Below are 15,313 nucleotides of genomic sequence, written 5' to 3'. Positions count from 1 at the left end.
TTTTAGCTTAGAGTCTTAGCATAGTTTTTGTCGAAGTTCTAGTTTAGTTTAGTAATAGTTAATAGTTTCGAGTTTTAGATTAGAGTCTTAGCTTAGAGTTTTTGTTAAAGTTGAATTTTAGTTTAGTAATAGTTAAGAGTTTAGAGTTTTAGCTTAGAGTATTAGCTTAGAGTTTTTGTTAAAGTTGAAGTTTAGTTTAGTAATAGTTAAGAGTTTAGAGTTTTAGCTTAGAGTCTTAGCTTAGAGTTTTAGTTTAGTTTATTTTTAGTTAAGAGTTTAGAGTTTTTTAGCATAGAGTCTTAGCTTAGAGTTTTTGTTAGAGTTCTAGTTTAGTTTAGTTATAGTTAAGAGTTTAGAGTTCTTAGCTTAGAGTTTTAGTTTATTTAAATTTTAGTTAACAGTTTAGAATTTTACCATAGAGTTTTATCTTAGTGTTTTTTTAGAGTTCTAGTTTAGTTTAGTTTTAGTTAAGAGTTTAGAGTTTTTAGCTTAGAGTCTTAGTTTAGAGTTTTTTTTTGTAGTTATAGTTTAGTTTAGAGTTTTAGCTTAGACTTAGAGTTTTTTTTAAATTTATAGTTTAGTTAAGTTTTATTTAAGAGTTTTAGACTAGAGTATTATGTTTTAGTTTTTGCTAGATTTATAGTCTATCCTAGTTTTTGTCAAGAGTTTAGAGTTTTAGCATAGAATACTAGATTAGAATTTATGTTATATTCACAGTTTATTTCATCTATATTTAATAATTTTGAGTTTTAAATTAGAGAAATATATTAGAGTTTTAGTTCATTTTAGTTTTACTTAAGAGTATATAATTTTAGATTAGAGTCTCAGCTTAGAGTTTTTGTTAGAGTTCTAGTTTAGTTTAGTTTTAGTTAAGAGTTTAGTGTTTTTAGCTTATAGTATTAGTTTATAGTTTTTGTTGAATTTCTATTTTAGTTTATTTTTATTTGATATTTTTATCGTAGAATTAGATATTTAATTAGATTTCTAGTTTGGTTTTATTTTTTATTTTAGAGTTTTAATATTAGAGTCATAGCTGGATTTTATTTAGAGTTATAGTTTAATTTATTTTTTGTTAAGAGTTTTGAGTTTTACTAAAAAGTCATAGCTTAGAGTTTTAGTTATAAATAAATTATATTTTAGTTGGAGTAAATAATTTAGAGTTTTAGATTAGAGTCATAGCTTAGAGTTTTACTTAAAGTTATAGCTTAGTTAAGATTTAGTTAAGAGTTTTGAGTTTTAGCTGAGTCTTAGTTTACAGTTTTTGTTAGAGTTCTAGTTTAGCTTAGTTTTACTTAAGAGTTTAGAGTTTTACCTTAGAGTCTTAGCTTAGAGTTTTTTTTACAGTTCTAGTTTAGTTTAATTTTAGTTAAGAATTTGATGTTTAACCTTTGAGTTTCAGTTAGAGTTCTAGTTTAGTTTACTTTTAGTCAAGAGTTTAGTGTTTTACCTTAGAGTCTTAGCATAGAGTTTTAGTTAGAGTTCTAGTTTAGTTTAGTGTTAGTTAAGAGTTTAGAATTTTAGCTTAGAGTCTATAGCTTAGAGTTTTTGTTAGAGTTCTAGTTTAGTTTAATTTTAGTTAAGAATTTGATGTTTTACCTTTGAGTTTCAGTTAGATTTCTAGTTTAGTTTACTTTTAGTTAAGAGATTAGTGTTTTGACTTAGATTCTTAGCTTATAGTTCTATTAAGAGGTCTCTTTTTGTTTTGTTTTTTTTAAAAATTTAGAATTTTAGCTTCGAGTCATATCTTAGAGTTTTGTTATAATTCTAGTTTAGTATATTTTTAGTTCATATTTTAAATCTTCTTTCTTTTAGTACCTTTCTTAGATTTTGTGTTGTGGTTATAGTTTAGTTTAGTTTTAGTTAATTGTTGAGTTATAGCTTATAGTATTAGCTTGGAGTTCTATTTAGAGTTCAATTTTAGATTAGTTAAATTTAATAATTTAGAGTTTTTATCTTAGAGTCGTAGTTTAGAATTTTTGTTAGAGTTCTAGTTTAGTTTACTTAAGAGTTTAGAGTTTTAGCTTAGAGTCTTAGCTTAGAGTTTTTGTTGAAGTTTTATTTTATTTTAGTTTTAGTTATGAGTTTAGAGTTTTTTAGCTTAGAGTCCTAGCTTAGAGTTTTTGTTAGAGTTATAGTTTAGTTTACTTTTAGTTAAGACTTTGATTTTTTACCTTAGAGTTATAGCTTAGAGTTTTTGTTAGAGTTCTAGTTTTGTTTTGTTTTAGTTAAGATTTTAGAATTTTAGCTTAGAGTCTTAGCTTAGAGTTTTTGTTAGAGTTCTAGTTTACCTTTGTCTTAGTTAAGAGTTTAGAGTTTTTAGCTTAGAGTCTTAGCTTAGAGTTTTTGTTGAAGATCTAGTTTATTTTAGTTTTAGTTAAGAGTTTATAGTTTTAGATTAGAGTATTAGCTTATATTTTTTGTTAGAGTTTTAGTTTAGTTTAGTTTTAGTTAAGAGTTTTGAGTTTTAACTTAAAGTCTTAGATTAGAGTTTTAGTTAGGGTTGAAGTTTCGTTTAGTTTAGTTTTAGTTAAGAGTTTATAGTTTTTGCTTAGAGTCTCAGTTCAGAGTTTTAGTTATAGTCATTGTTTATTTTAGTTTTACTTAAGAGTTGTAGCCTAGAGGTTTAGCCTAAAATCCTAGCTTAGAAAGTTAATTAGAGTTGAAGTTTAGTCCAAACTAACATAACCACAAAATTACACAATATTGCATAGAAATACCAAAACCATAGGTTAGATTAGGTTAGGTTAGGTTAGAGGTTAGGTTTCTCCACGTTTAAGTTGGGTTAGATTAGGTTAGGTTTTCCTGAGCGCGCATGAGAACCCAACCTAATCTAACCTAACTTAAAAGTGGAGAAACCTAACCTCTAACCTAACCTAACCTAATCTAACCTTTGGTTTTGGTATTTCTATGCAATATTGTGTAATTTTGTGGTTATGCTAGTTTGGACTAAACTTCAACTCTAACTAAATCTCTAAGCTAAGATTTTAGGCTAAACCTCTAAGCTATAACTCTTAAGTAAAACTAAAATAAACAATAACTCTAACTAAAACTCTAAGCTAAGACTCTAAGCTAAAACTATAAACTCTTAACTATAACTAAACTAAACGAAACTTCACCCCTAACTAAAACTCTAATCTAAGACTTTAATAAGGTAAAACTCTAAACTCTTAACTAAAACTAAAATAAGCTAAAAATATAAAAAAAAATATAATATATTAATATAATATAGAACGCTAAAATCTTAACTAAAACTAAACTAAACTAGATCTTCAAAAGAAACTCTAATCTAATAATTTAAGATAAAAGCTCTAAGCACTTAAATAAAACTAGACTAAACTATAACTCTAACAAAAACTCTAAGCTAAGACTCTAAGCTAAAATTCTAAACTCTTAAATAAAAATAAACTAAAATATAACTATAAATAAAACTATAATCTATAAATCTAAGGTAAAACAACTAAATATTAAATAAAACTAGAATAAAAAAGATATCTAAAAAAAAATTTAATATAGTAATATAGGTTAAAAAACCACAAAATCCAAACTAAAACTAAACTAAACTAAAACTTTAACAAAAACACTAAGATATTATGCTATGATAAAAATCTAAGAACTTAATTAAAGTAAACTATAACTCTAACAAAAACTCTAAACTAAGACTCTAAGCTAAAAACTCTAAACTCTTAACTATAACTAAACTAAACTTCAACTCTAACTATAACTCTAAGCTAAGACTCTAAGCTAAAACTCTAAACTCTTAACTAAAACTAAAATAAACTAGAACTTCAACAAAAACTCTAAGCAAAAGACTCTAAGCCAAAAACTCTAAACTCTTAACTAAAATTAAAATAAACTAGAACTCTAACAAAAACTCTAAGCTAAGACTCTAAGCTAAAATTCTAAACTCTTAACTAAAACTAAACTAAACGAGAAATCTAACTAAAACTCTAAGCTAACACTCTAAGGTAAAACACTAAACTCTTAACTAAAAGTAAACTAAACTAGAACTCTAAGTGAAACTAAAAGTTAAAATATCAAATTCTTAACTAAAATTAAAATAAACTAGAACTCTAACAAAAACTCTAAGCTATGACTCTAAGCTAAAACTCTAAACTCTTAGCTAACACTAAATTAAACTAGAACTCTAATTAAAACTATGCTAAGACTCTAAGGTAAAACACTAAACTCTTGACTAAAAGTAAACTAAACTAGAACTATAACTGAAACTCAAAGGTGAAACATCAAATTCTTAAATAAAATTAAACTAAACTAGAAATGTAACAAAAACTCTAAGCTAAGACTCTAAGGTAAAACTCTAAACTCTTAAGTAAAACTAAGCTAAACTAGAACTCTAACAAAAACTGTAAGCTAAGACTCAGCTAAAACTCGAAACTCTTAACTAAATCTTAACTAAGCTATAACTTTAAGTAAAACTCTAAGCTATGACTCTAAGCTAAAAATCTAAATTCTTAACTCTAACTAAACTAAACTTTAACTCTAACTAAAACTCTAAGCTAACACTCTATGGTAAAACTCTAAAATCTTAACTAAAACTAAATTAAACTAGAACTCTAAATAAAACTAAACTAAGACTCTAATCTAAAAACTCTAAACTATTAACTAAAAATTAACTAAAATATAAATATAATTGAAAATAAAATTATAATATAAAACTCTTAACAGAAACTAAACTAAACTAGAAATTCAACAAAAACATTAAACTAATACTCTAATCTAAAAAACTATAAGCACTAAACTAAAACTAAACTAAAATAGATAGCTAACCAAAGCTGTATACTAAAACTCCAAGATCAAACTCTATCCTATTAATTAAAACTTAACTAAACTAAAAATCTAAGATATGTCTATAAGTTAAAAATTCAAAATATTAAATAAAAATAAAATAAACTGTGAATATAACAAAAACTCTAATGTAAAAATCTATGGTAAAACTCTAAACTCTTGAAAAAAACTAAACTAGACTAGAACACTAACAAAAACATAAACATAATAACCAAACCTAAAAACTCCAAACTCTTGACTAAGAAAAAACTAAAATAGAAACATAATTAAAACTCCAAGTCTAAGCTAAAACTCTAAACTAAACTAGAACTGCAACAAAAAACTCTAAACTAAGACTCTAAGCTAAAAACTCTAAACTCTTAACTAAAACTAAACTAAACTAGAATTCTAAAAAACCCTAAGATAAGACTCTGTGATAAAACTCTAAACTCTTGACTAAAATTTAAATTAACTAAAACTCTATGCTAAGAATATAATCTAAAAACTCTACACTCTTAACTATAACTAAACTAAATTAGAACTCTAACAAAAAACTCTAAACTAAGACTTTATGCTAAAAAACTCTAAACTCTTAGCTAAAACTAAACCAAACTAAACTCTAAGTTAAGACTCTAAGCTAAAACTCTAAACTCTTAACTATTACTAAACTAAACTTCAAATTTAACAAAAACTCTAAGCTAAGACTCTAATCTAAAACTCTAAACTCTTAACTATTACTAAAATAAACTTCAACTTTAAAAAAAACTCTAAGCTAAGACTCTAAGCTAAAACTCTAAACTATTACTAAACTAAAATATAGATTATACAAAAACTATGCTAAGACTCAATTATAAAAGCATTCAAATATAGGATAAAACTAAACTAAACTAGATCACTAACAAAACATTAAGGTATGACTCTAAGCTAAAATACGATAATATTAACAACCATTATAATAGAAAGGAAATCTTAAAACCTAGTACTTTCACATATTCACAAGAGAAACACAAAATTCTTAACTAAAACTAAACTAAATTAGAACTCTAACAAAAACTCTAAGCTAAGACTCTAAGCTAAAAACTCAAAACTCTTAACTAAAACTAAACTAAACTAAACCTCTAAGCTAAGTCTCTAATTTAAAACTCCAAACTCTGAACTATATCTAAAATAAACTAGAACTCTAACAAAAACTCTAAGCTAAGACTCTAAGCTAAAACTCTAAACTCTTAACTATTACTAAACTAAACTTCAACTCTAACAAAAACTATATGCTAAGACTCTAAGCTAAAACTCTAAAATATTAACTAAAACTACAATAAAATAAAACTTCAAGAAAAACTCTAAGCTAAGACTCTAAGCTAAAAACTCTAAACTCTTAACTAAAACTAAAATAAACTAGAACTCTAACAAAAACTCTAAGCTAAGACTCTAAGCTAAAAACTCTTAACTAAAACTAAACTAGAACTCTAACTGAAACTCTAAACTAAGACTCTAAGCTAAAACTCTAAACTCTTAACTAAAACTAAAGTAAACTAGAACTCTAACAAAAACTCTAAGCTAAGACTCTAAGCTAAAAAACTCTAAACTATTAACTAAAACTAAACTAAACTAAAACTTTATGCTAAGTCTCTAAGGTAAAACTCAAAACTCTTAACTATATGTAAACTAAACTGTAAATAAAAACTAAACTAAACTAGAACTCTAACAAAAACTATAAGCTAAGACTCTAATCTAAAATTCTAAACTCTTACTAAAACTAAACTAGAACTCTAACTAAAACTCTAAGCTAAGACTTTAAGCTAAAAAACTGTAAACTGTTAACTAAAACTAAAATAGACTAGAACTCTAACTGAAACTCAAAGGTAAAACATCAAATTCTTAACTAAAATTAAACTAACTTCAACTCTAACAAAAACTCTAAGCTAAGACTCTAAGCTAAAACTCTAAACTATTAACTAAAACTAAACTAAACTAGAACTTCAACAAAAATTCTAAGCTAAAAACTCTAAACTCTTAACTGAAACTTAACCAAACTATAACTTTAAGTAAAACTCTAAGCTATGACTCTAAGCTAAAAATATAAATTCTGAACTGTAACTAAAACTAAACTAAACTAGAACTCTAACTAAAACTCTAAGCTAAGACTCTATGATAAACTCTAAACTCTTAACTAAAACTAAACTAAACTAGAACTCTAACTGAAACTCAAAGGTAAAAAATCAAACTCTTAACTAAAATTAAACTAAACTAGAACTCTAACAAAAAACCCTCTAAACTCTTAACTAAAACTAAACTAAACTTCAACTCTACCAAAAACTCTAAGCTAAGACTCTAAGCTATAACTCTAAACTAAAACTAAACTATACTAGAACTTCAACATAAACTCTAAGCTAAGACTCTAAGCTAAAAACACTAAACTCTTAACTAAAACTAAAATAAAGTAGAACTCTCAGCAAAAACTCTAAGCTGAGACTCTAAGCTAAAACTCTAAACTCTTAAGTAAAACTAAACTAAACTAGAACTCTAAGCTAAGACTCTAAGGTAAAACACCAAACTCTTAACTAAAAGTAAACTAAACTAGAACTCTAACTGAAACTCAAAGGTTAAACATCAAACTCTTAACTAAAATTAAACTAAACTAGAACTCTAACAAAAAACTCTTAGCTAAGACTCTAAGCTAAAACTCGAAACTCTTAACTAAAACTTAGCCAAACTAAAACTTTAAGTAAAACTCTAAGCTATAACTCCAATCTAAAACTCTAAATTCTTAACTGTAACTAAACTTCAACTCTAATTAGAAGTCTAAGCTAAGACTCTATGCTAAAACTCTAAACTCTTAACTAAAACTAAACTAAAATAGAACTCTAACAAAAACTCTAAGCTAAGACTCTAAGTTAAAAGTCGAAACTCTTAACTAAAACTAAACCAAACTACAACTGTAATTAAAATTATACACTATGACTATAATATAGAAATATAAACTCTGAATTGTAAAAAAAATAAACTAACAGATTACTGCCAATAAAAATCTAAGCGAAGATCCTAAGCTAAAATCACTAAACTATTAACTAAAACTAAACTAGAACTCTAGCAAAAACTCTAAGCTAAGACTCTAAGCTAAAAAAAAAACTACAAACTTTTAACTAAAACTAAAACAAACTAAAACTTTAAGCTAAGACTCTAAGCTAAAAACTCTAAACTCTTAACTAAAAGTAAACTAAACTAGAACTCTAACTGAAACTCAAAGGTAAAACATCAAATTCTTAACTAAAATTAAACTAAACTTCAACTCTAACAAAAACTCTAAGCTAAGACTCTAAGCTAAAACTCGAAACTCTTAGCTAAAACTTAACCAAACTACAACCTTAAGTAAAATTATAAGCTATGACTAAGCTAAAACTCTAAATTCTGAACTGTAACTAAACTAAACTAGAACTCTGAATAAAACTCTTAGCTACGACTCTAAGCTAAAAACTCTAAACTCTTAACAAAACTTATCTAAACTAGAACTATAACAAAAACTATAAGATACTACTATAAGCTAAAAAAAAACTCTAAAATTTTAACTAAAAATAAACCAAACTAAACCTTTAAGCTAAGACTCTAAGCTAAAAACCCTTAACTAAAACTAAAATATACTAGAACTCTAACAAAAACTCTAAGCTAAGAGTCTAAGCTAAAAAAAAACCTCTAAACTTTTAACTAAAACTAAACCCAACTAAAGCTCTAAGCTTAGTCTCTAAGGTAAAACCTCAAACTCTTACCTATAACTAAGTTATGGGTGAAAAGGATGGGTACTTCAATTTGTAAAATGGGTTTAGGACGGTCACTAAGAAAAAAACTTGTTCTGAAATGGCTTTTGAAATGTATTGCTTGGTGTTGGGCATTCAAAAAGCTGTAAAGTAAAGTTGTGGGTGAAAAGGATGGGAACTTCAACATGTAAAATGGGTTTAGGATGGACATTATGAAAGGAACTTGTTCTGAAAAGATATAATAACGCCATAAAAATTATTAAAAATTGGGCGCTCAGGGGCCTTGGGGGTGCTGGGGTCCTTTGGGGGTCTGGGGGGGCCCCTTTAGGGCCGGGTGGTCCTTTGGGGACCGGGTGAGGGCCTTTGGGGGTCCGGGGGCTCTTTGGAAGCCCGGTGGTCTTTTGGGAGCCCGGTGAGCCTTTGGGGGTCCGGGGAGGGCCTCTAGGGGTCTGGGGGGCACTTGAGGGCCGATTGGTCCTTTGGGAGCCCGGTGGACCTTTGGAGACCGGGTGAGGGCCTTTGGGGGTCCGGGGGCCCTTTGGGAGCCCGGTGGTCTTTTGGGAGTCCGATGGGCCTTTGGGGGTCTGGGGGGGACCCTTTGGGGGTCCGGGGGCCCTTTGGGAGCCTGGGGGACCTTTGGGGGTCTGGGGGGCCCTTTAGGGCCGGGTGGCTCTTTGGGAGCCCTGTGGACCTTCTGGGACTGGGGGAGGGCCTTTGGGGGTCCGGGGAGGGCCTTTGGGGGTCTGGGGATGGCCTTTGGGGGTCCGGGGGCCCTTTGAGAGCTTGGGGGACCTTTGAGCACCGGGGGCTTCCTTCGGGGTTGGGGCTAGGGGGATCGGAACCCTTTGGGGTTGGGGTAGGGGACCTCACGACGCTGTTCAAATGAAACTTGTGTATTATAACGACCACAGAGTTTCACCCTCAAATTCTCTTCTAAAATCATCTTTTAAATCATCTTTTAAAATGTCTCTAACTGTTTCGCCGAAATAATTCCATAAAATGGCTAAAACGGCTTCGCCCAAATAATCTCTAAACGTAATTTCAGCGTGTTCCTTTTGTTTGGCATCTCTGCGCTGACACATTTCAAATTACTAAGAAACCTGATTCCCGCGCTAAAACAATTCATCGCTAAGATCTAAACATTCGCTTGGAGACAGTTCTCTTTAGAAACAACAAATTAATTCCCTTTCGTGTCAAATCAATTCTCTTTAGAAACAACAAATTAATTCCCTTTCATGTCAATCAATCAATCATGACATCATCTGTCATGTGTGATCTAAACTGTGCCTCGGAAACATTCTCTTTGGAAATACATCAAAGACATTAATTAACTTGACGTCATCTGTCAGACATTAATTAACCTTTCCTGGAAACAAGTTGATTAATGACTCAATAATCCATGAAAGTGAGAAAGTTCCTGTTTTTCCATTCTCACTGACAAAATCCATAAACCAGACATGAATGTGAGAAAGTTCCTGTTTTTCAAATTCTCACTGACAAAAACCATAAATTGCTGTTGACATCCATGAAAAACTTCAAATAAATTGACCCACACACATAACCATCCAAGAAAACAGACGTAAATGTGACAAAGTTCCTGTTTTTTCATTCTCACTGACAAAAACCATAAAAACAGACATGAATGTGAGAAAGTTCCTGTTTTTCAAATTCTCACTGACAAAAACCATAAATTGCTGTTGACATCCATGAAAAACTTCAAATAAATTGACCCACACACATAACCATCCAAGAAAACAGACATAAATGTGACAAAGTTCCTGTTTTTTCATTCTCACTGACAAAAAACATAAAAACAGACATAAATGTGAGAAAGTTCCTGTTTTTCAAATTCTCACTGACAAAAACCATAGATTGCTGTTGACATCCACGAAGAACATCAAATAAATCGACCAACACACATAACCATCCAAGAAAACAGACATCAATGTGAGAAAATTCCTGTTTTTTCATTCTCACTGACAACAAACAGACATAAATTATGTGAAAAAAGTTGTAGGTGGCAGCAGGGGTGCCTGATCGGAGATATTAGGGCATCTCTACTCAGTTGGCTTATAACTATTAGTTGACTCTTATGGCCTACCCCCCCCCCCTACCCAAAAAAAAAGGCAAACAATAATCAGTGTTTTAAAAATACTGTGTAAAACTACCCCAGGTAATCTCAATATGGGGAGAGAATAATGTGAAGATTGGAAACTCAATGAGTTTCACTCTCGAATTTGAAGGAATAAAGAATTGCTAGACTTAGACAAAATGTGGGTCAACGCCTGTCTCTCAACATCGCAATTGTAACTTTACCGCTTCTTGCAGCAAAGCTCTGCAATGCTACCGTAGCTACCAAAAGATAGCAAAGCTACCAAAATATAGGCTCTTCATGCGTATCTCTGCGAAGTTTTCTAAAAGATATTGTAAAGATATAAAAGATATGTTGTCCGAGAATCAAAAATGAAAAAAATTCCATCAAAGTTTGCATGTTATATATTAACTGAACTAATTAAAATGCTTTGTTTATTAGTTAACTGTTGGAAAATAATGTAACTCATATTAAAGAGCACTTGTAAAACCAATCTAATGTAGTTAGCGAAAGTCGCTTCAACGATCGTCATAATTTTACACAACGTTTATTTTGTTTTATGCAATAAATTTTTCTACTGGTTTAACTACGCATACTAGATCCAGCGCACATATGATATTTCCTCTCTTTCAAACAGTTCGTGGTAACAAACTGTAAGTAAGGAGCGACCCGACTCAATGGTAAACGAAACTCTAAAAAACAGGTTTTTGATACCAATAGATAGATCAAAAGAATCGGATTTTAATACTGATTTCAAATATATAAGTTTAGTCTTACCCATCAAAAGTTACGCGCCTGAGAAAATTTGGCTGATTTTAGAAAAAAGGGGGACAGACCCCCTTAAAGTTATAGAACCTTAATGAAAGTCACACCATCATATACAGCGTATCAGAGAACCCTAGTGTAAAGCATCAAGCTCCTATCTGCAAAAATATGGAATTTTGCATTTTTTGCTAGAAGAAAGATCACGGATGCGTGTTTATTTGGTTTTTTTTCCCAGGGGTGATGTTATCGAACAAGTGGTCCTAGAATATCGTGGGAGGGCTCATTCGAACGTAAATTAAAAGTTCTAGTGCCCTTTTTAAGGGACCAAAAAAATGAAGGGCAACTATGCCCCCTCCCACGCTCATTTTTTTCCAAATTCACCCGATCAAAATTTTGAGATAGCCATTTTGTTCAGCATGGTCGAAAATATGATAACTATGTCTTTTAGGGTGACTTAATCCCCCGCAGTCCCCGGGGGGAGGGCTGAAAGTTATGAACTTTGCCCAATTTTAACATATCGTATTGGTTATTGGGAAATATACAGACGTTTTCAGGGGGGATTTTTTGTGGTAGGTGGGGGGGGGAGGGTTATATTGGAGGATATTTCCTTGAAGGAAGTTTTCATAGGGGAAGGACCATTGCTGGGAAGGTGGCGCCGGATTTTCCAGCATTATTAAAAAAAAAAAGAAATTAAATAAAAAAAAACAAGTTTTTCAACTGAAATTAAGGAGAAACATCAAAACTTAAAACAAACAGAAAATATTACGTATATGATTGGGTTAACCCCCTAGTCAACACCTTGCTCTTTAACCCAAAGATTTTTTAGTACTTTCATAAAAACTATTTATTGTAATTAACGGCCTTTGTGATTAAGGGGTCATTTTTAAAGAATTGGAACAAAATTCGAACTTTAGCTTAAAGAGCAAGGTATTGAGTAGGGAGCGAACCCGCTAATATACGTATTAAAAGTCTATGAATATAGAAGTTCGTGACGTAAGTTAATTCGTAAGTTACGTATATTTATTACTCATAAAAACGTTCTTAAACAAAATTAAACAGGTTTCGAGAAAGCCATTTACCCGAATAAAAATAAAATTAATATGCAAATTTTTTTTTTATTCAAGTAAGGTGAGCCAAAATAAAAACCTGCATTAATTACAAAACGTTCAAAAATTAAATAAAAAAAAAGTTTTTTTAACTGAAAGTAAGGAACGACGTTAAAACTTAAAACGAACAGAAATTATTCCGTATATGAAAGGGTCTTTCCCCTCCTCAACGCCTTGCTCTTTACGCTAAAGTTAGACTCTTTCTCACAACACTGTTTTTTAAAACAATAAAAAATTTAGCGTAAAGAGCGAAGCGTTGAGGAGGGGACAGCCCCTTTCATATACGGAAAAATTTCTGTTCGTTTTAAAATTTAACGCCGTTCCTTACTTTCAGTTAAAAAAACTTGTTTTTTTTTATTTAATTGCATTAAAAATCGATTCTGCTGAAAGTTAAACTAGGCACTCTTAATTTGTTTTTTAGTCAAGTACAGCTAATTGAGAATCAAAGGTTTTTTCTCAGTTGGTGCTGATTGACCAATACATTTACCTGAGCAGAGGCTGACATGCATCTTGGCTTTTTGGTCATTAATCTCTTACTACCAGAGAGGATCCTAGCAATCCTGTTAGTCTTTGTGAATAGTGCAGCGTAAATCATTGAAAAGCTAAGCCCTGGAAGAATGCGAGAGAGGGAGCAAGACGTGGGTGTAGGATATGCAAGAAGCGGTATGTTCCCAATGTAACAAAGGGCCATCCCAATCAGTATGATGTAGCTAAAAAACAAAACAATTATCTTAAAATTTCAAGACATTCACCGCTATTACTGTTTAAAGCAAGAACACAGTTTACAAAACTCGTTATAGATGGTGAAAGGATAAACATCGGCTAAACTTTCTATATGATTTGCAAGTGTGTAAGAATGCGTTATTTCAAAGGTGCATTAAAGAACTAAAAAGAAGACTAAAATAAAAACAAAGCCGTAAAAAAATCAAAATTTTGGTTGATTTACGAACTCAAATTTAACTCGGACTGTAAAAATTTAATGGGTCATAAAAATGCAGTAAAATCAATGATTTAATCAAATTCTTTGGATTCTATAAGTGATTTGGCCAATTTAATGCAATTATCATACCGCTACGACAGATGCACTATTAAAATCACAATGCTCCAGGTATAAACATATTGTGTTTAAACACCAATTTCGTCTAAGTTTCAAAATGTACTTGAGATACTGTTTGTTTATTTTATAAGCCCCCTCCTTTTCCAACACATCTGTTCTTCGATTTGCTTGATCAGCTTCCTTGTGTAGGGACTTCGTCTAAAAAACGCATTTTGTGTTTTGGGAGATTTTAATTGTAATATGTTAAATATTGTATTGAGCGATGAATGACACCATTTCTTCGATGTGCTTTCTTCTTCTGGGCTACTTCTCCATTTTTTTTCTTCTCGTGTTGACCCTACAAGAAATTCTGCCGCTCTAATAGAATATATTTTCATTTCTCATTCTCCTAATTTGAAGTTTACTTCCGGTCTTGTTTTCACTGATCTTTCTGATCACTTCCCTATTTATCTGTTACTTTGTTTCCTAAGACTGATATTGCTGTGGATGAGCAAGGTGAGTCTTCTTTTATAACTTTTACAGATAGAGACATTTCTAATTTAATACATTGTCTTTAGAGCAATGACTGGTCTGGTGTTCTTGAAGATAATTATGTTGAATGTGCAACGAGTTTGTTTCTATGTCGTATAAGAACTCTGCTGGAAAAGTATTATCCTCTTAGAAAGAGACCAAGAGATTCTAACCCAAATGCTCGTACTGAAGCCTTGAATACTTCCTAATAACCAATACTAGCCTATATGTTAACATTGGGTAAAGTTGATAACTTTCAGCCCTCCCCCCGGGGACTTCGGAGGATTTAGTCATCCTAAAGGACAAAGTTATCATATTTTCAACCATGCTCAACAAAATGGCTATCTCAAAATTTTGATAAGGTGACTTTGGGAAAAAAATGAGCGTGGAAGGGGGCCGGCCTAGTTACCCAACATTTTTTTGGTCACTTAAAAAGGGCACTAGAACTTTTAATTTCCGTTCCAATGAGTCCTCCCACGATATTCTAGGACCACTGGGTCAATACGATCACCCCTGGAAAAAAAAAAAAAATAAACAAGCATCCGTGATCTTTCTTCTGGCAAAAAATGCAAAATTCCACATTTTTGTAGATAGGAGCTTGAAAGTTCTACAGTAGGGTTCTCTGATACGCTGAATATGATGGTGTCATTTTCACTAAGATTCTTTGACTTTTAGGGGGTCTTTTCCCTTTTTTTGAAAATCAGCCAAATTTTCTCAGGCGCGTAACTTTTGATGGGTAGGAATAAACTTAATGAAAATTATATATTTGACTTCAGCATTGAAATATGATTCTTTTGATGTATCTATTGGTATCAAAAACCCTTTTTCTAGAGTTTCGGTTACCATTGAGCCGGGTCGCTCCGTACTTACAGTTCGTTACCACGAATTGTTTGAAAAAACATCTTAGCGATATCTTGGGCGATCTTTGATCTATCTTCGGCCGTCAATTAATGCTTTATTTCCAAACACGGACAATTTTAAAAATAAATTCGTGTGACTGGGTTCTTGAGAACCCAGTCTGGAACCCCTATTTAGCAAGCTTCACTTTACAAAGCCTACTTGAAGAAAGTCTCCACTTTTAATAGACATTTTTGTATTAAAGGTTTAGTTTTACAACAGGTAAAGTGAAAATGAGTCGAGATGTGAGCTCCAAAGTTAAATTTTTATGTTCACAACAACCATAATTTCCTAAGGATTACAAATTTTGCTTTAAGCTTAAAGCAAACACTGCCTTGGTTATTTCTTATGA

At 30.9% G+C, this 15,313-nt stretch overlaps 1 protein-coding gene across 1 annotated transcript in view; it reads right to left on the bottom strand.

Moving 5' to 3' along the window:
* Positions 1-15,313, bottom strand: part of LOC148955282 (metabotropic glutamate receptor 5-like) — a 412,763-nt gene that overhangs the window by 144,013 nt on the left and 253,437 nt on the right. The window contains exon 12 of the mRNA XM_089106900.1: positions 12,985-13,207. Coding sequence (XP_088963026.1) covers positions 12,985-13,207 — 223 coding nt within the window. The remainder of the gene's footprint in view (positions 1-12,984; positions 13,208-15,313) is intronic.

Source organism: Artemia sp. Qi Xiang Cuo, chromosome 2 (genome assembly GCF_049724085.1).
Source record: "Artemia sp. Qi Xiang Cuo chromosome 2, ASM4972408v1, whole genome shotgun sequence".
NCBI classification, from domain to species: domain Eukaryota; kingdom Metazoa; phylum Arthropoda; class Branchiopoda; order Anostraca; family Artemiidae; genus Artemia; species Artemia sp. Qi Xiang Cuo.
The sequence above is the reverse complement of the archived record's forward strand: the minus strand, read 5'-3'. Positions and strand labels throughout refer to the sequence as shown.